This window comes from Adiantum capillus-veneris, chromosome 29, assembly GCF_014529385.1.
Source record: "Adiantum capillus-veneris isolate H3 chromosome 29, ASM1452938v2, whole genome shotgun sequence".
NCBI lineage: Eukaryota > Viridiplantae > Streptophyta > Polypodiopsida > Polypodiales > Pteridaceae > Adiantum > Adiantum capillus-veneris.
In genome coordinates, this window is record NC_140959.1 from 29546565 (window position 1) to 29567205 (window position 20641).

At 48.9% G+C, this 20641-nt stretch overlaps 1 protein-coding gene across 1 annotated transcript in view; it reads left to right on the plus strand.

Moving 5' to 3' along the window:
* LOC147418972 (uncharacterized) overlaps positions 1-20641 on the plus strand; it is a 101500-nt gene that overhangs the window by 65919 nt on the left and 14940 nt on the right. The window contains exon 6 of the mRNA XM_086506131.1: positions 11363-11437. Coding sequence (XP_086362257.1) covers positions 11363-11437 — 75 coding nt within the window. The remainder of the gene's footprint in view (positions 1-11362; positions 11438-20641) is intronic.

Genomic DNA, 20641 nt, shown 5'->3' on the forward strand with positions numbered 1-20641 from the left:
AGAGGAGGTTGCTTTACGCACGGCTCGCTCTGCTTGGGCTTGGGCCAGGAACTCACTACAGGCTCGCCTATCTAGAGGACGCTCGGATTCGGATTACTCCCCATCCAAGCCTGCCTCGAAGATAGCCCGTCTTGCTGCTGCGGCAGCATCTGTTCTCTCTCGCTCCCCATGAGGATCGTCTCGTGGAACGTGCAGGGATTAGGTGGGCTCCAGTTTCAGCGACAGCAGGGCCGATTGCGTCAGGAGCTTCAGCGTTGCCTTGTGGGAGGAGAGATTGATCTCCTTATGCTTCAGGAGCACCATTTGTCTGAGAGCCATTGCAGCAGGCCATTGTGGGGAGAGGGATTATTTTGCCAGGCAGGGCTCACTGGATTACTGTGCAGGTTCAGGGTGGCCTTGTGGGCTTCCTAAACATCTATGCGCCCAATGTGGCGAGTGCTCGTGCAGAGTTTTGCTCACAGATTGTTGAGTCTTTGCTACAGGTTGACCATTGGTGTGTAGGAGGGGACTTCAACATGTTGGAGGACCCCTCTGACAGTATCGGAGGCAGCCATGCTACTGTGCATGGAGTCGAGTTAGCAGCTTGGGAGAGGTTGTGTATGACTTTGAGGGTATCGGATACATGGCAGCATTCTGGCTTTGTGAGGCCTCCAGAGAGTCTTGCCTTCTCTAGATCAGACTGCAGAGTGGGAGGAGTGAATCTATCGCGGATAGATCGCTTCTACACTAGTGACCACTTCAGTGACTTGGGGGGTTCAGTGGGCATCCTGGCAGGGACATCCTTCTCGGACCATGCACCAGTGATCCTCACAGTGGCAGATAGGCAGAGGAGTGGGAGCACAATGCTTCGCATCCCAGAGCGGGTCTTGTTGGACACAGCACTCAGAGAGAGGGTAGAGGCTCTTTGGACAGAGGGCATGGACAGCCAGGCTCTACCGGCAAACAGAGTGGCCTTAGGCCTAGCTCAGCTTAGCCACTTTTTCTCCAGGAGTCTTTGGCTCGACGGGCTGCAGCGAGAGAGGTGGAGTAGCGTCTCAGACGAGCCATTGCTTCACTACAGAGGATGCAGGAGCAGCATCCAGACAGTCCATGGTTGGAGGAGCAGTTACAACAGGCTCGACAGGAGCTTGCTTGCACAGAGGAGAGGCGCCATGAGTTTGCCTTTCACCGACAGGCATCTCAGTGGACTCAGGTAGGTGACAGAGTGATAGGTGCTTTTATTGAGACAGTAGGACCTCGGCACTCGCATGCCAAGGTCAATCAGCTTAGGAGACCCGATGGGTCAGTTGCTTGTGAGCCTGAGGATATGCGTGCAGTTGCTAGTGACTTTCACCGTGAACTACTGTCGGCTGAGCCCCAGTCAGAGAGACAGGATGCATGCAGGGAGCAGGTTTGGGCGCAGATGCCTTGTCTTGTGACTGAGGAGATGCGCCAAAGGCTGGAGATACCTCTTCAGCTTGAGGAGCTGCACACGGCTCTTAGGGCCCTTCCTCGTGGTAGCTGTCCAGGTGAGGATGGGCTGACTCCCAGCTTCTTCTTGGAGTACTGGGACTTGCTTGGCCCAGATCTTTGTAGTGCCTTTCTGTACATTCTGCACACAGGAGTGATGCCGGATAGCATGAGTGAGGGCCTGATTTACCTCATTCCAAAGGAGGGTGGCTCCTTGGATGAGATTCGATAGTGGTGCCCCATCACCATCCTCAACTCAGCCTACAAAATTCTTGCCAAGGCTCTGAGTTTGAGGATTCAGCCAGTTTTGGAGAGCCTTATACATGGGACTCAGACAGGTTTTGTCAAGGAGCGCAGTATCCTTGACAACATCTTCACTTTCTGGGAGGCTTCTGCCGTGGCACGTCTCCGTGGGGAGGACCTTGTGATTCTTCTTCTCGATTTTGAGAAGGCATACGACAGAGTTGACTGGGACTTTCTAGAGGGCACGCTTCGCAAGATGGGCTTTTCAGATGCTTGGATCAGAGGGGTGTCAGCTTTGTACAGACAGGCTCACAGTCAGGTACTTTTGGCAGGAGGTAGAGGTGAGCGCTTCATGCTCACACGATCGGTCAGACAGGGTTGTCCTCTTGCCCCCTTTCTCTTTCTGTTCTATGTGGAGGCGATGAGCAAATTTTTGGTGTCACAGCAGGTTGGTTTGAGGGGCTTAGCACTCCCTATACGGGGAGATGAGCTTCTGGACGCTGAGTTTGCCGACGACTCAGCCTTGTACTTAGAGGGCCAGGAGGCCAATTTACACAGGTGTGGGCAGGCTCTAGAGACCTTCTGCTGTGCATCGGGCGCACTGATCAACTGGAGAAAGACATTGGCTTTCTCGGTTGGCAGTGCTCCTGTGCCAGAGTGGATGCCAGGAGAGGGTTTCAGGTGGATTCCTCCGGGGACTGCAGTTCGATACTTGGGTTGTCAGGTTGGTTTGGATTTGTCTCCTGAGCAGCAGATTGCTCCTCTTCTCCTGTCCATCAGGAGAAAGCTGTTACATTGGAGCTCAGCACGACTTTCGCTGGCTGGTAGAGTAGTAGTTGCCAACCAGGTGTTGTTGGAAACTATCTGGTACATCACTTCTTGCTGGATCTTCTCGAGTTCTTGTATCAGCCAGGTAGAGAGGCTGATCAGGAACTTCCTTTGCTCAGGTCGTGACACTCAGGTTGCCCGAGCCAAGGTGGCTTGGTCGGTCATCACACTCCCTTGTTCTCAGGGAGGGCTTGGGATCATTGATCCAGCACAGCAGAGCAGAGCTTGTCTTGGGAAGTTCGTCGTCAGAGGACTTCTTCCAGGCGAGGAGCCCTGGAAAGAGTTCTTGCTGCAGAGGCTTCGTGCCAGGGTGCCTCAGTCAGGAGGCCCTTGGCAACCTTCGACCAGATGGATCTTTACAGAGTTGCGCCGAGTTGGTTTGAGCAGGAGACTGGAGGACCGATTCGCTGTGAGTTTGCTTCGCTCTTGGGAGCTCTTACGGCGTGGCCTAGAGCAGAGACAACCGACATGCATTGAGGAGCACCTACGACAGCCCCTCGTCTGGAACCCCATGGTTAGCACTCGGAGAGGCCGCTTGGTTGGTAGTCGACCTCATGTTTCCTGGGGTCCCATGGCAGCAGGTCCAGCGCTCTCTAGGTGACTGGCTAGAGTTCACAGGTTTGTGAGAGGAGGTGCAGGGTGTCCAGCTACAAGGCATGAGAGGGGTTCAGAGCATGTGTCAGGACATCTCAGAGTCAGTTCCAGCTGAGTGGCTCACGCCTCTCGAGCCAGTAGCACCCCGATGGATGGGAGCCTTCACACGACTGGAGGTTCTCATCTCAGTCAGGGCTTGTTCAGAGACTGTCCCAGCCCTGTTCTTCGAGCTTCAGGGTGGGGGACGATTACAGCGAGTTACAGTAGAGGCCCCGCAGGTAGCAGAGTGCTGTTTCCAGAGGATCCGAGTTGTGGGCATCTGTGGGAGGACTTGCGTCATAGACCCTGACCCAGCAGCTCTCGAGACAGGACACTGGAGGCTATGGGCTTGGGAGTGTTGTCCACTGGCACGAGTACAGTGGGATCCTGGTGAGTGGCTTTGGAGGGACCCCTTCTCTTCTGCAGACCGCCCAGGAGTCCCTTTCTTTCAGTACATTGTTCGGCTTGGACGTCATATACTTGCAGCGTAGAGAGAGGCCCGCCCCGCTGCAGCACGGCATTGGCAGGAGGAGGGTCTCACAGTTGGGTTCTTGGCAGCTTTTTGGCAGAGGCAGTGGGACTCCAGACAGCTGAGGCGCGTCACTTTGTTCCAATGGTTGGTTGCACACAGAGCCACAGCAGTAGGGAGCTGGCTTGTGCATAGTGGTCTCTCGGCCGCATGTACAGCCTGTGACCAGTTGGTGGAGAGTCAGCGACACTGTCTTTGGGACTGTCCCTCGGCCCAGCAGGTGTGGCTATGAGTTCTTCGGCTTATGCCTGCCCGCTCCACGGCTCGACAGTACACTTGGGGGGCAGCGGCTTGGTCCACCCTCACGGGCCCTGCACTACAGTTTGAGCTATCTCCCACCAGTAGGATGATAGTGATACAGGGGGGGCGACCTACACTCCAGCCTGCTACAGACCTTACTCCACAGGAGTGGTGCAGTGAGAGAGAGGAGTGCTGGGAGCTCATCAACGGCCTAGCTCTCTGGTTCATCTGGCGGGCCCGTTGTTTCCGCATCTCTGAGGCTCGCCCTGTGCCACCAGCAGAGACTGTTTGTGACTTTTGGCTAGAGCTGATCCATACTCTCAGAGGACGGCTTGAGGGACTACAAGGCAGCTCCGACCGCATGCGGAAGCGCCGCGAGGCTTTCCTTTGACTCTGGCGCCCTGGGCCTTTCTACACCATGGTCCAGGGGGTGCTCAGATGGCACTACTGTCCACCTGTGTGGCTCTTCCCTCCTCCCATCTCTTGATTTAGCCCCATTGTATATATGCTGTTTTTTCATTGGGAGAGTCTCCCCATCATGCTTGTTGTAGCCCTCTCTAGCAGAGGTGGATGTAGCCCTATGGGCAGTTTTCATTAACTAATAGAAGGATCTTTTTCTCGGAAAAAAAAAAAAAACTGGCATATCCTGGCTTTTGCTGGTATTCTCCGAAATCTGCCACTCTCAATCTCTAGCTGATGCGATGATGTGCGCATCTGACCAATAGCACATCGTATCCCATAGGAAAAATGAGTGTCCATATAGGTTGGTCTGATCACATATCCATCCTCTGTTAGTTGGAGGAGATGCTCCCTATAGAAAGCCATCTTCGTGCCCAACTCTTGTACCAGCTGTATCCATGTGCTTCTGGTATCTAGTTGAATCAAATCCTGATGAATAAGTCTAGGGGTCTCTGTCCGTGTGAGAGAAAGGGAGGGTGCATCCAAGGAGTATTGGAATGGAGGCAGTCTATCGATGCTGAAGCCACGTGACTGAAACCATGTCATCATCTGACCATACCAACATGTTGTGTCCCCTTGTAGCGCTAGCTGTCGGGATGACTCAAGGGCTAGCCGAGCATATCTGTCTCTGGGAAGGTCCCATAAATTATGCATGAAGGAAACTGATCTAGTGAGGGCCTCAACTACGAGAGGGGAGGCAGCTAGCTCAGCTCAAGTAATTTCATGTGGCACTGAGGCCTTAGCTCGAATCATCCGAGAGATCATAGATACTAGAGGCCTCTCCATACATCTCCATCCATCAGTGCCACCAGATTTTCCTTGGTGTTCCACTGAGGGCCCCCAAATCTGAACCCCATAGAGCATAGCTGAAGAGCCACAGCTTTGTTCGAGGTTCCTGAAATTGAACCTATGAACACATATTTTCCAAACCTCCCAAGGTTGCATAAGCTCCCATCAATCTAGTCTCTGCTGCTCTCCTCTATGAAAACGCCGGTCCACTGCATCTGTGTACTCCACCGTCTCCTGGCCATATGTAAACGTAGGTGCTGACCTGTTGACCCACTGTGGTGTGGTGTTAAACACCATAACCTTGGCTTTCCTCAGGTTAACAGACAATCCACTATCGTGGGCAAATGTGTACAAAGCATCTAAATGACGTCGGAGAATTTTTTAAGTCGTGGGAAACTATCCCAAGAGACCTCAAAGATCTATCCGACGAGAGTTGAAAGAGAGAGAGAAATGAAATGAAATGAAATGTTATATTAACGTCTTCAAAAAGGCCAGAATGACCTATGAGACCAAACTGATACAAAAGTGGTGAATCTGCTACAAAGTCTGGGTACCTTAGTACTAAAGTACTAAATGTGAAAAGTGTGTGAGTGTGAAAATAAATGTGAAAAAATAAATACAAAGTATTAAATAAACTTCTTAGGAGCATTCTGGGTGTCTGGTTAGAATGCTTCTAATCCTTTGTTGTAGTCTCCTCCGGTGAAGTGTGCTTCTGCATCTCGGTCATGGTCGTCTCGATTTCCTAAACTCGATCGCCCTGTCAATGAGGGTGCCTTTGGTATGGATGTGGGTACTCCTTTGTGCTGGCTGCTGGTCTCTTGCTTCTCCTTCCCCTCCTGCTTCTCTCGATCCGAAGAAATCCGTGATCTACCTCTGAGGCTATAGTGCTCTTTGTCTTCTCATTAGATTATCCCTGTTCCGATGTATTTCCAGTAGGTACAAGCCTAAGCATCTTTGATCTTGGTATTGCATGACTCTATCTAGAGGTCCAAAGCCTTCTTTAAATAGGCAATGGAAACGCCCACGTATCTCATAGTATACGGTGCAATGGCATATGTAGTGTAATTCTGTCTCCGGCTCCATTCCGCATAACTTGCAAATTCTTCTCTCAGGTGGGATTCCCCTAAATCTACCAAATTCAATTTCGAGCTGGTGTGAGGATGTACGAATCTGACCAATAGTACATCTCAAACCATGAGACAGGTGGGTATCCATGTAGCTTAGACGAATCACAAATCCATCTTCAGATAGCTGTAGGAAGTTTTCTTTGTAGTCGGCCATCTTCGTGCCCAATTCTTGTGTAGGGTCTACCCATGTCCTCTTAGTGTCCAACTGTATAAGATCCTGACGGATGATTTTATTAATCTCCGTTCGTGTAATTGCCAGTGATGGAGCCTCAAGAGAGTATTGGTAGGGGGGTAATCTTTCCATACTGAACCCGTGTCTCTGAAACCACGAAGACAGTTGCGCATACTAGCATGATGTATCCCCTTTCATTGCTAACTGTCGAGAGGATTCGAGGGCCAATCTAGTATAGCGGCAATTATTTGTATCCCATAAACCATGTATAAAGGACACTGATCTGGTAAGAGCTTCAATTTCTATCGGAGGGGCAGCTAGTTCCGCTCGGATAATCGCGTGTGGTACGGAGACCTTGGCTCTAATCATTCGGGAAATCATAGATACCAAAGGTCTCTCCATTGGCTTCCAATTATCCTGATCCACAGATGGTCCCAAATCTGGACCCCATAAAGCATAGCCGAAGCCACCACAGTATCAAAGAGCCAAAGTTTTGTTCGTGGTTCCTGAAATTGCACTTGTGAACACATCCTCTCCAACCCTCCCAAGGCCGCAGAGGCTTTGGACAAATCTAGCCTCCGCTGCTTTCTTAGGAGTAAACTTCGGTCCTGCAAATACCACACCAAGGTATGTGTATGCATCTGTGTACTCTACTGTATCCTGGCCATATGCAAATGTAGGTGCCGATCTCCTAACCCACTGCGGTGTGGTGTTAAACACCATAACTTTGGTTTTACCCAAATTCACCGACAGTCCGCTGTCCTCCGCGAATTTATGTAATGCATCTAACTGCCTCTGCATTCCCTCTGGTGATTCTGCTATCAATACAATATCATCTGCATACAACAACAAAGGGATCCATGACCCTGCAAGTTGAGCACCTCTGTCACCCTCTCTATCAATGTAATCTGATACCTCATCTATATACATACCAAATAAAGTAGGGGACAGTGGGCATCCCTGCTTACTCCAACGGTGGAATGAACAATGTCGGAATCCCCTTCTGGAGTACGTACAAAACCAGTTACTGACCCATATAAGGCCATGATCCCCCAGATAATCTCTTTGGGGACCCCTGACTCTTGCATTCTGCGTATCAATCTGGCCCTTGGTACTGTATCAAAAGTTTTCCGAAAATCCACAAAGCAACAATACATTCTTCTTCGGTTTGCTCTTCCTTCTTCAATAATGGCTCTGAGCGTAAGAATATGATCTAGAGTGGAATAACCCCTCCTGAATCCAGCTTGTCCTGTTGCCCTTATGACCTCATTCTCTACCCATCTACTCAGTTTTTGTTCCAGAATGGATGCATACAGTCGGGTCAATGTGTGACCCACCATAATGGTACGGTAGTTCCCGGGTATCATAGGATCCCCTGACTTGAAAATAGGTACGATAGTAGATAATTTCCAAGATTCAGGTAATCCTTCACACATGACCCGATTAAACAGACGAGCAAGGACTTCTGAAAGTAGATCCCTTGCATGGATCAAATGTTCAGCTACTAAACCCTCATGATCATATGCTCTTCTTGTCTTCATCTTATCAATGGCTTTTTCCACCATTTCCGTAGTAAAGAAAGTACTAGTAGCAGGGCATGGCTCTAGCGGATTTGGTAGTGGAGGCTGTCCAGATACCATGTATAATGATGTTACATATTGACCCCAAATCTCAGGAGAAGTAATTGTCGGAGGCGATGAGTGCTCGTGAAATAAACGCCAGGCCTCATGTGAGTCCTGACTCAAGAAGAGCTGATATAAATCCTTCTCCAGTTTGGCTAAAAATGCCCTTTTCTTGCGACGTACTATACGCCGAAGAGCAATCCGAGACTGCTTATATGTGATGATCCCAAGTGTAAGCTCTTTCTGGACCTGGGTTCTCGTCTCTCTGCATTCCTCGTCAACCAACTGTTCTGAGGCATGTTACCAGATCCTCTCTTCTGATCAGGCTGAGTATGTGGGTGCTGAGTATGTGGGTATGCCTCTTGTGCTGCTCCATGTAGTATCTATGTTAGCTGAGAAGTGATCTCCTCTACAGTATATACTGGCTCGGCTGCCCACATCCTATTATAGATCTGTTCCACATAGACTGAATCAGTCTTTGGTGTGAAAGTATATCTTGTGTGCGTCTTCTTCCTTGGTACTCGAGAGGCATTGTATTGGAAGGAGATTGATAAGGTCAAGAGAGCATGATCCACTGCAATCCCAACCGGTCTGGGTCCCACCTTAAGGTCCTCGATACTAGAAATAAAGCTTGGTGAAGTCATGACATAATCCACTGTGCTGGCCCCATGCCTGTGCGGGAAGCATGTGAATCCCCCAGATAAAGGGAAATTCTCTAGACCATTAAGTATGGCCAAACCATGTGTAGTTGCCATCTCCATGAGATGTCTCCCGTATTCAGTGTGTTCTGTATCCTGTGAGTTTCTAGTAAGCCCCTCCTGTGATAAATCCACTTCTCTGAGCATTTCCTCAGAAGTATCATAGAATACTGCTTGAGAGTTGGCCGTTCTGGCATTAAAGTCTCCTAAGAGGACGATGTCTCCTTCTCTAGAGAACTCCCATATGTCATCATTCAATATGGAGAAAGGGAACTGTCCTTTAGGTGAGGAGTAGACTAATGTACTTGGAGGGAAGTAGCATATAGCGATATATAGAAATCTACCTGTCTCGGCTTTCATTCTCACCCACATATACCTTGCTTGTTCATCTTTCCTGATAATCTGCAGTAGTGGTTTCAGCTCCTCTTTAAATAAGACTGCTACTCCTCCTGAACCCCGGCTACCTCGTAGAGATCTCTTGTCTGGTCGACTAGTTGTTTCCCATAAATACCCCTTCACATGTGGCATAAGCTGTCCCGGTATCTGGTGTGTCTCTGAGTAGAAAACTATGTCTCTATCCTTGAAGCTGTCTTCAAAGGCACCTACATCTAGCCTATATGATCCATTACAATTCCATGCCGCTATCCGGAGCGTCGCCCCATAGGTCTCGCACCGTCATGATGAGCGCTTTTCCAGAACCACTACTTTCCCTCCTCTATAAAAGGCAATTTTCCCCTTTTCTCTTGCTGCCCTGATCTCTGGCATCAACTCTTGCATGTGTGCCACTTGTGCCAATGTAAGGTCATCTCCCAGGAAAATACCGGTTTTCTTAAGAGTTGGCCTCTTCTTTAGAAATTCTTTCCTTATTTCTATATTCGGGAAGCGGAGAATAAGTGCCCTATCCTTTAGGTTTCCCTTCTCATGGATTCCTTTCTTGCCCACTCTCCATGCACTTGTGTGAGTAGGCTCTGTGATGCCCATGCGTTGTAGCAGTTCCCTCACTTCTTCATCTACATTCTCTTTGTCCTTGACTCCTGTGACCCGCACATGCAAAGCCCGAGTCTTCCTTTTCTGCTCTTCCTCAATGGTCATATTAATAATGGTGGAAGTAGGTGTGGTCTCAGGCATCTGGGCCTTCCCTTTCTTCGCATCCTCAATCCATTTCTCTGCTTCATCAACCTTTTCTTGTGTCTTAACAAGACGTTCCGCCCATGAAGATGCCGTTTTCGATTTCTGTTCATCTCCTTCCCGTAGAGCTTTCATCTGATCCTTCATGTCCTCGAGCTCCTTTAGCATCGAAGGTTGGTCGTCTCCCTTCTCCTTAGTTGTAGATTTGCAAGCCGCAAGTTCTCCTTTTAGCTCCTTGATTATTGCATCTTTTTCCTCCATGTGCTTTTCCATATTTGTTCTCCATGCTTCAAAACTTGCTACTGTCTCATCGAGTTTCTTTTGCATAACGAATTCTGTTACATTTACTTCGGCCTTGATTAGGTTTCGTAATTCCGTTTTCACGATCTGAATTTCCTCATTCTGTATCCCCCGGATCTCTCTCCTTAGTTCTCTCATCATGTCTCCATACATGGAGTTCCTGTAGCTCTCGGCGTTCCCGTGCATTTCCTTCCTGATGTCATCCCTCATATAGTTTAGCTCTGATTTGAGCATCACCTGGACCTTCTCCATCAATAGCTCATCATGTATCCTGGAGGTTTTCCCAACACGTAAGGATCCTGGTGATAGTACAGTATCTCTGTTTCTCCGTTTGAAAGTAGCCGTTGTTTTTTTTGGGGTGGTGTAGCTATCTACACCCGGCCCTTCCCCTTTGGTAGGCGGGTCCATCGAACCCGAGCCCCAAATGTGGGATAGGGTACTAGGGTGAGGGACTAAGAGTATGGCAAACTTAACCAGTTTACCTTAAGGCCTTAAATCTCTTTAAACTTGGACGCAAAGAGAAGGCTTAAAATCTTTTTACGCTTAAAATTTACATTAGGGCTTAAAATTGAAATAAACTAAGGGATATTGACATCCTACGCGTAGAACAGCTTGACGTGCTACGCGTAGGACTGCGCGGGACATCAGGGCAACGCGAGCCTCTGGTTCACTCGCTATGCTACTGCTCTGCGTGCGTTGCCTGCTGTAACCTTACGCACTGATGGCCTGCGTGCGCTACCTGCGTGCCTGCTGTTCAAAGATGGCGATGGGGCTGCTCACCAGCTTGTCACCTGCTCGCCATTGCTGTAACCACCTGCCTGCACGTTTCTGCTCGCGAACAACCACCTACGTGATCTAACCCTGCCTGCGACCTGACAGAGACAGCAATAGAGACCTGCGCGCTGAGCAGCAGAGAGAGGCCTTCATTTCGCGCTGAGCAGCAGAGAGAGAGACCTGCGCGCTCCTCTACAGAGAGAGAGACCTGCACTACAGAGAGAAAGACCTGCGCGCTCCTCTACACACACACACACACACACACACACAGAGAGAGAGAGAGAGAGAGAGAGAGAGAGAGAGAGAGAGAGAGAGAGAGAGAGAGAGAGAGAGAGAGAGAGAGAGAGAGAGAGAATTTCTTGAATATGCAGCTGAAAGCAGATGCAAAGATGAAAGTTGCTCAAATTGGGCGTCTTGCTGTTCAGAGTCAGATGAAGCTCGATGAGGTACTACCAAGTTGTAAAACTCATATCAGGGGTGTATTGTTCAATGTCTTGAGGGAATTTTTTCATGATGATTATTGGCTTTTATGACACTACCACAATTATTGTCCTAGCACATGTTTTTCTTAACACATATATATGCGCGCGCACACACACACACACATGCACTTTGTTTATAACAAAGATAGATCTTACTATTGATGGGAAATTCCAAAACGAGGAAAACCCATGAAGAATATCACATCACTATGGAAAGTGTAAAACTGAAAAGCAATCAAGTAAACCTCATAATTGTTAATAGAGAGGTCGTACAAGTCAAAACTGAATTAAAGTGATTGACATAGAGAACCCGTGCAGAATCCAAAGCAGTCTTCTACAAGCACTCGATGAAACATGCGAAGATTATGAGATCTCCAAAGTGTCCAAAACATTGAGTGAAGAAAGACATAGATTGCAAATAGAGATGAAGAGACTTAACCATACAAATGGAAATGCTTTTGAAAACTCCATGAGGGAAATGAATGCTTCAGAAATATGAGAAACCAATTCCAGGGTATGTCTACAAAGCCAGAGAACAGTTGGAAGCATGTACATATTGATGCTAGTTAGACTGCTGTGGGTGTTGTTCTGACTCAGCCTAGCAACGAGTCCAACTTGGATTGCCCCATTCATTATGCAAGTTGCCTGCTCACAAAAGCTGAGTGCAACTACATCACAACATAGAGGGAAGGTTTGGCTATTGTTTATGCCTTGCAAAAATTCAAACATCATTTATTAGGAGTTCACTTCACCATTCATCATGCTCTACGTTATTAGTTGAATAAGCCACAAGTTGCAGGCCTTGAAACTGGCCCGTAGACTCGCTAAAGGGCAATAGACTTTAGCTTTCACCCGATCTTTACACTGTTTGCTTGAACTTTACGACACTAAGGAACTTCACGAATAAGCATGTGATTGGAATTCAACACTTCACAACTTAGTAGCTAGAGCGCTCCCAAGTAGACAACGACACTTTGTAGGCCCCAAAGAATGGCGTCCCTTTTAGTATTTCTTTATTCTTATTGCAAATAAACGATCAGTACGCTTTCACTTACCTCTCATCAAGCTGTCCAAACCTGTCCATGGCTGTAATTACAGGTTTTGACCTAATTTCGGCAGCATAACGGCGCCAAAACCCCTGTAGGTCAAAAGTACACATCTAGGACACTTTCCCTTGCATTCTGGAAGCTTTCCATAGAGATGCAGGTCAATTCCAGCATGCTTTAATTCCTTGTTTTGTCACTGTCAGGTGCCCAAAGCCCTATCTATGCATTCCAAGGCTTTCCGGAGGCTGCGAAACCCTAAACCTGCAGAAAAACACAGCAGGCTGTAATTTTCTGTATTGGATTGTTTTGAGCAATGCAAACATGTCTACACGTGTCTCAGATGCTCCCACACGCAATGGGATAGTTCCCCTTTGAATTGGACGAGTTTTCACGTGCGAGAAAGCTCTCCGTTGTCACAATCCTTCCAATGGAACTATGCGTACCCATGGAGGATTAGCAATTAGCTAATCGGGTTCTTGTACATAAGGCTCTTGCCTTGGCAAGCGCACATAAAACCCCAAGAAGTACATGGTCATCCGAGAAGCCCAACTAGTGGGGCATTACCAAATGTGCAAAGGGAAGAGAGATGCACGAGAGCAAATCATCGCGCTACATGAGACAAGGGAGAAGGCAAGCTTTGCATTAAAGCTGTGATCACCTGCACCCACTATTCACACACACATTCTAGTTCACAATGACTCTAAAATCAGCCCCCTCTTGATTTTGGGCACCCCCTCTTGAGACTGCAGCTTTTGGAGTGTGTTGGCTTGCAGGTTGCTCTCCTACTGCAGTTTGCCCCTATTGAGTTAATTTCCTCGTACCCACCTACTTATAAAATGTCACGTGGGGCCTAAATAACTTTGAACTCATCCTAGCCAACCTTTTACTGCTCGTATTTCAGTGCCAATTGGCCTGACCAACTCTTGGCGACCTAGCCTTCACTGCTGCGGGTGAAACTCTCGGCCATTGGCCGTTTCACACTCGCCATACAATGTTCGGTCATTTGTGACTTCAAAAAGAGGGTCTCAAAAATTAAATAAAAATCAAGGGAAAGAAACCAACAACTAAGGTTAGTGGTTGTCACAGCCTCGTGACATACCCCCCTCTTGAAATCGCAAATGTCCTCAATTGCATGCTAGATATATACATGCCATAGATGATTTAGTGTGATTAGCACCCTTTTATCATCACATGTATCCACAAGAAAGGTCATAAAGCATAGATACAAATGACTTAATGAAACCTCATACCTTTGTCATTTCTATTTGCAATAGAAGTGAGCATTATACCTTTAACACTTGTTAAGCAATGTACACTTCTATTGCAATGAATCCATATGTACATATGATGTGCTAGCTCCATCATCACCCCTCTTTTGAAGACGTTGAGTTGTGTATACATAGCCAAAGGTCTCAAGGTAAAGTTGCAATATATTTGGTCATTCCAAAAGTTAATTCTCTTCCATCCACTTTGCATCCATAGGTGGATAGTTCTTGAGCTTCACCAAATAACGTCGTGCAACTTTTCCATTGACTTTTTTTTGTCCGAGAAAAAGATCCTTCCATTAGTTAATAAAACTGCCCATAGGGCTACAAACCACCTCTACTAGAGAGGGCTACATCAAAAGCATGGGGAGACTCTCCCAGTAAGTAAACAAAATATGTACAATGAGGCTAAATCACAAAATGGGAGGAAAGAGTCACATAGATGGTTGGTAGTGCCATTTGGGCGCACCCAGGACCATGGTGAACAAAGGCCCCGAGCAACATAGTCGCAGGAAAGCCTCTCTGCACTCCTGCATGCGGTCGGAGCTACCCTGAAGTCTCTTAGTATGAATCAACTCAAGCCAAAAGTCACGAATAGTCTCTGCCGGTGGAAAGGGCGAGCCTCGAAGATGTAGAAGCAATGGGTCTGCCAAATGAACTAGAGTGGCACGCCACAAACAAGCTCCTAACACACCTCTCTCTCACTGCACCACTCCTGGGGGGTAAGCTCTCTGGCAGGCTCAACCCCCCTGGATCACTATCATCTTGTCGGTGGAGGATAGCTCAAACTGGAGTGAACGTCCCATGAGGGTGGACCAAGCAACAACACCTCAAGTGTATTGCCGTGCTTTGTAAAGAGCTGGCATCAATTGAAGAACCCACAGCCAAACCTGTTGTGCCATGGGGTAGTCCCACAGATAATGACGTTGACTCTCCAAAGGATGGTCACAAGCTGCACAGGCTTTTGAAAAGAGCCATTGTGTATCAACTAGCTCCCCACTGATGTAGCTCTGTGTGCAACTAGCCATTGGAACAAAGTGACTCGCCTCGGCTGTCTAAAGTCCCACAACCTCTCCCAAAATCCTAACAAGAACTCAGTTGTGAGACCCTCTTCCTTGGACTCAACCGCTTCTCTTTTCCCCTATGTGGCAAGGACCAGTTTGAGTGGACTCTAGACTCAATGTTGGAGTGGCTGCAAGCACACGCCCTAGAGTTCTGTCATCACATGGGAGACCTAGGGGTTACAGACTTGGTTCAGACTCTGTGGCCGTTGGCCAAGTTTTTTGTGACACCTCCAGACTCAGCAGGATGTAGACACATTGTGGTTCACTTCTTTGCTGACACGCAGAGCCCGCCATGTTATGTACACATACATGAGGATTCCTGGATAGACGAGGTTGCTTTGTGCACGGCTCGTTCTACTTGGGCTTGGGCTAGACACTTTTTGCAGTCACGCCTATCTCGGGGACGCTCGGATGCGGATTACTCCGCATCCAAGCGTGCCTAGAAGATAGCCCGGTTAGCTGCTGCTGCAGCATCAGTTCTCTCTCACTCCCCATGAGGATCGTCTCATGGAACGTGCAAGGATTAGGTGGGCCCCAGTTTCAGCGTCAGAGGGGCCGACTGCATCGGGAGCTTTAGCGATGCCTTGTGGGAGGAGAGATTGACCTTCTTATGCTTCAGGAGCATCATCTGTGTGAGAGCTGCATTAAAAGTTGTGGTCAGCTTTTGCGTGGACGATATGAGACTTTTTGGTCAGCTGCATTTGGACCTGGAGGCATCCAGGGAGGGGTATGTATGACTATTCCGGATTATTTGCAGGCCATTGTGGACAGAGGGATTATTGTGCCAGGCACGGCTCAGTGGATCACTATGCAGGTTCAAGGTTGCCTTGTGGGCTTCCTGAATATCTATGCGCCCAATGTGGCGAGTGCACGTGCAGAGTTTTGGTCTCAGATTGTTCAGTCTCTGTCGTAGGCAGAGCAATTTTTGTACATTGGGGGTGACTTCAACATGTTGGAGGACCCCTCTGACAGGATTGGAGGTAGCCATAGTACTGTGCATGGAATCAAGTTCGCAGCTTGGGAGAGGTTTTGTATGACTGTTGGTTTTAGATGTGGCAGCATTCTAGCTTGGTGAGGCCCCTTGACAGCCTGGCCTTCTCTTGTTCGGACCGTTGAGTGGAAGGAGTGAATCTATCTCGGATAGATCGCTTCTGCACTAGTGACCACCTCGGGTCGGACAGTTTGCATTCTGGCTGGGACTTCTTTTTCGGAACATGCACCAGTGATCCTCACAGTGACAGATAGACAGAGAAGGGGGAGCACGATGCTACGCATCCCTGAGAATGTCTTGCTGGACTCTGTGCTCAGAGAGCGAGTGGTGGCTCTTTGGACAGAGAGCTTAGACATGCAGGACTCTCCTGCTGACAGAGTGGCCTTGGGACTTGCTCAGCTTAGTTGACTCTTTCTTTAGGAGTCTTCGGCTCGCCTGGCTGCAGCGAGAGAGGAGGAACAACGTCTCCAACGTGGCGTTGCTTCCTTGCAGAGGATAGTCCTTGGTTGGAGGAGCAGCTGCCGCAGGCTCGCCAGGAGCTTGTCAGCACAGAGGATAGGCGCCATGATTTTGCTTTCCATCAACAAGCATCTGAGTGGACCCAGGTGGGTGACAGAGTGATAGGGGATTTTTTTGAGGCAATGGGACCCCGGCATATGCATGCCAAGGTCAGTCAATTGAGGAGGCCTGACAGCTCAGTTGCTTCAGAGCCAGAGGACATGACTGCAGTTGCTACTGACTTTTATTGGGACCTACTGTCTGTAGAGCCGCAGTCAGAGCGTCAGGATGCATGCAAAGAGCAGGTGTGGACATAGATGCCTTGTCTTGTGACTGAGGAGATGCACCAGAGGCTTGAGCTGCCTCTTCAACTAGAGGAGCTACACGCGGCCCTTAGAGCACTTTCCTGTGGTAGCTATCCAGGTGAGGATGGTTTGACTCCCAGCTTTTTCTTGGAGTATTGGGACTTGCTTGGCTCAGATCTCTGCAACGCTTTTCAGTACATCCTGCACAGAAGAGAGATGCGTGACAGCATGAGTGAGGGCCTGATTTACCTCATTCCCAAGGAGGGTGGATTTTTGGATGAGATTCGACTGTGGCGGCCATCACCATCTTCAACTTATCCTGCAAAATTCTTGCCAAGGCTCTGAGTTTGAGGATTCAACCACTTCTAGAGAGCATTATACATGGGACAGACATTTTGTCAAGGAGTGTAGTATCCTTGACAACATCTTTACTTTTTGCCATCTGTCCTCACGCGTCTCCGTGGTGAGGATCTGGTGATACTTATTCTCGATTTTGAGAAGGCCTACGATAGAGTTGACTGGGACTTCTTGGAGGGCACTATACGCAAGATGGGCTTCTCAGATGCTCGGATCAGAGGTGTGTCAGCTTTGTACAAACAGGCACACAGCCAAGTACTTTTGTCAGGAGTTAGAGGTGATCATTTCATGCTCACACGTTCGGTCACAAAGGGCTGCCCTCTTGCCCCCTTCCTCTTTCTGTTCTATGCTGAGGCGATGAGCAGGTTTTTGGTTTCACAGCAGGTTGGTTTACGTGGCTTAGCGCTCCCTATTAAGGGAGATGAGCTACTCGATGGTGAGTTTGCAAACGACTCAGCTTTGTACTGGGATGGCGAGGAGGCCAACCTTCACAAGTGTGAGCAAGATCTTGAGACCTTTTGTTGTGCATCAGGCGCACTGATCAACTGGAGAAAGTTAGTGGCTTTCTCGGTTGGTAGTGCTCCCACGCCCAATTGGATGCCAGGTGAAGGTTTCATGTGGATTCCCCCAGGGACTGCAGTTGAGTACTTGGGCTATTAGGTTGTTTTGGACTTGTCTCCCGAGCAGCAAATTGCTCCCCTCCTCCTATCTATGAGGGGGAAGTTGTCATACTGGAGCTCCGCACGACTTTCTTTGGCAGGCAAAGTTGTAGTGGCCAACCAGGTGTTGTTGGCTACTATGTGGTACATCACTTCTTGTTGGATCTTCTCAAGTTCTTGTATTAGCCAGGTAGAGCGGCTGATCAGGAACTTCCTTTGGTCAGGGCGTAACACTCATATAGCCCGGGCCAAAGTGGCATGGTAGGTCATCACTCTTCCTTGTTCTCAGGGAGGGTTAGGGATCATAGACCCAACACAGCACGGCAGAGCCCTTCTAGGGAAAATTTTGTTGTTAGAGGACTTCTTCTAGGGGAGGAGCCTTGGAAGGAGTCTTTGCTTGAGCGGCTTAGTGTTAGAGTGCATCCGGCTGGAGGCCCCGGGCGACCTTCGACCAGATGGATTTTCACAGAGATGCGCAGAGTTGGCCTGAGCAGGACACTGGAGGACCGCTTCGCTGTGAGTCTGCTCCGATCCTGGGAGCAGCTGCGGAGAGGCCTGGAGCAGCGTCAGCCTACTTGCACGGAGGAGCGCCTGAGACTGCCCCTTGTTTGGAACCCCATGGTTAGCACTCAGAGAGGCCACTTGGTTCATAGTAGGCCTCTTGTTTCCTGGGGTCCCATGGCAGGGGGTCCAGCACGCACTTTAGTTGACTGGCTATTGTTCTCAGGCTTGTCACAGGAGCTACAGGGAATGAGAGGGGTGCAGAGTATGTGTCAAGACATCTCAAAGGCAGTAACAGCTGAGTGGCTCACACCTCTCGAGTCAACAACGCCCAGATGGATGGGGGCCTTCACGCGACTGGAGGTTCTTATCTCAATTCGGGCTTGCTCAAAGACTATACCCTCCGTGTTTTTCGAGCTACAAGGTGAGGGACGCTTACACCGAGTTTCAGTAGAGGCCCCACAGGTGACAGAGTGCTGTTTTTAGAGGATCCGAGCTGTGGGCATCTGCAGGAGGACTTGTGTCATAGATCCTGACCCACCAGCTCTCGAGACTCGCCACTGGAGGCTATGGGCTTGGGAGAGCTGTCCATTGACACGAGTGCAGTGGGATCCTGGAGAGTGGTTTTGGAGGGACCCTTTCTCCTCATCAGACCATCCAAGTGTCCCTTTCTCTCAGTACACTATTCGACACATACTCGTAGCACAGATAGAGGCTCGTCCTGCTGTCAGCACCTCATTGGTAGGAGGAGGGTCTCACACTGAGTTCTTGTCAGCTTTTTGGGAGAGGTTGTGGGACTCCAGACAGCTGAGGCGAGTCACTTTGTTCCAGTAGTTGGTTGCACATCGAGCTACAGTAGTTGGGAGATGGCTAGTACATAGTGGTTTCTCGGAAGCATGTGCAGCTTGTGACCATCTTGTGGAGAGCCAGCGCCACTATCTTTGGGACTATCCTTTGGCACAGCAAGTTTGGCTTCGTGTTCTTCGGCTGATGCCAGCTCTTTCCGCAGCTTGGCAGTACACTTGGGAGGCAGCTGCTTGGTCCACTCTCACGGGCCCGGCCCTTCAGTTTGAGTTATCTTCCGCCAGCAGGATGATAATGATGTAGGGGGGTCGACCTACTCTCCAGCTTGCTACAAAGCTTACTCCACAGGACTGGTGTAGTGAGTTGAGGAGTGTTGGGAGCTCATCTGCGGCCTGACACTCTGGTTCATCAGATGGGCCCGCTGCTTCCGCATCTTCGAGGCTAACCCTATACCACCAATAGAGACAGTTCGGGATCTTTGGCTAGAGCTGATCTATACTCTCAGAGGACAGTTCGAGAGACTCCAAGGTAGCTCCGATCGCATACGGGAGCATAGAGAGGATTTCCTTCGACTTTGGTGCCCTGGGTCTTTCTTCACCATGGTCCAGGGTGTGCTCAGATGGCACTACCGTCCACTTGTGTGGCTTTTCCCTCCTCCCATTTCTTGATTTAGCCTCATTGTACATATGCCGTTTTTTTTTGGGGAGGGTCTCCCATTCATGATTGTTGTAGCCCTCTCTTGTAGAGGTGGTTGTAGCCCTATGGGCAGTTTCATTAACTAATAGAAGGATCTTTTTCTCGGGGGAAAAAAAAACTTTGGCTTGTAAAACTTCTTGTAAACTAGTGGTCAAACAGCTTGCAGATCCTCTTGTCATGCGGCTTTAGGGAAGATGGAGAGGATGTGTTCCCAGGTTCAGTTTCAGGAACCTCGAACGAAACTATGGCTTTTCGACACTTTGGTAATGGGGGCCATCAGTGGACCGCCATAGCTGGGCTGGCAGTACTGATGGATGGAAGTGCATGGAGAGGCCTCTGGTCTCTATGATATCTCGGATGATTAGGGCCAAGGCCTCTGTACCGCATGAGATTATCCACGCAGAGCTCATTGCTCCCCCCACTGGTCATCGAGGCTCTTACCAGATCCGTTTCTTTCATACACAGTATCTGGGATCTCCCCATAGACAGATATGCCCATCTAGATTTGGAGTCTTCTCGATAGCTTGCCTCATAGGGAGACACCTCTTGTTGGTATGCACAGATGACAACTTGGTTCAAGCTGCATGGTTTTGACATGGATAGATTACTCCCTTTCCAGTACTCGTTGAACGCATCCTCCTTGTCTTACACACAGATCGAGATCACTCAGCTCATTAGATAGTACTTGATTTAGTTAGACACTAAGAGGACATGGATACAACCTATGCGTGTGCTTGGCACGAAGATGGCTTTCTACAGAGAGAATCTCCTTGAGCTTACAGAGGATGGTTTTGTGACCAGACCCGCCTACATGGACGCTCATCTCTCCCATGGATTACAATGTGTTATTGGACAGATGCGCCCATTATCACATCAGTTAGAGATTGAGGTTGGCAGATTTAGAGTACCAACAGAGGCTAGGATTTGTCAGTTATGCCATATAGAGCCAAAGACAGAGTTACATCACATGTCATTGCCCAAT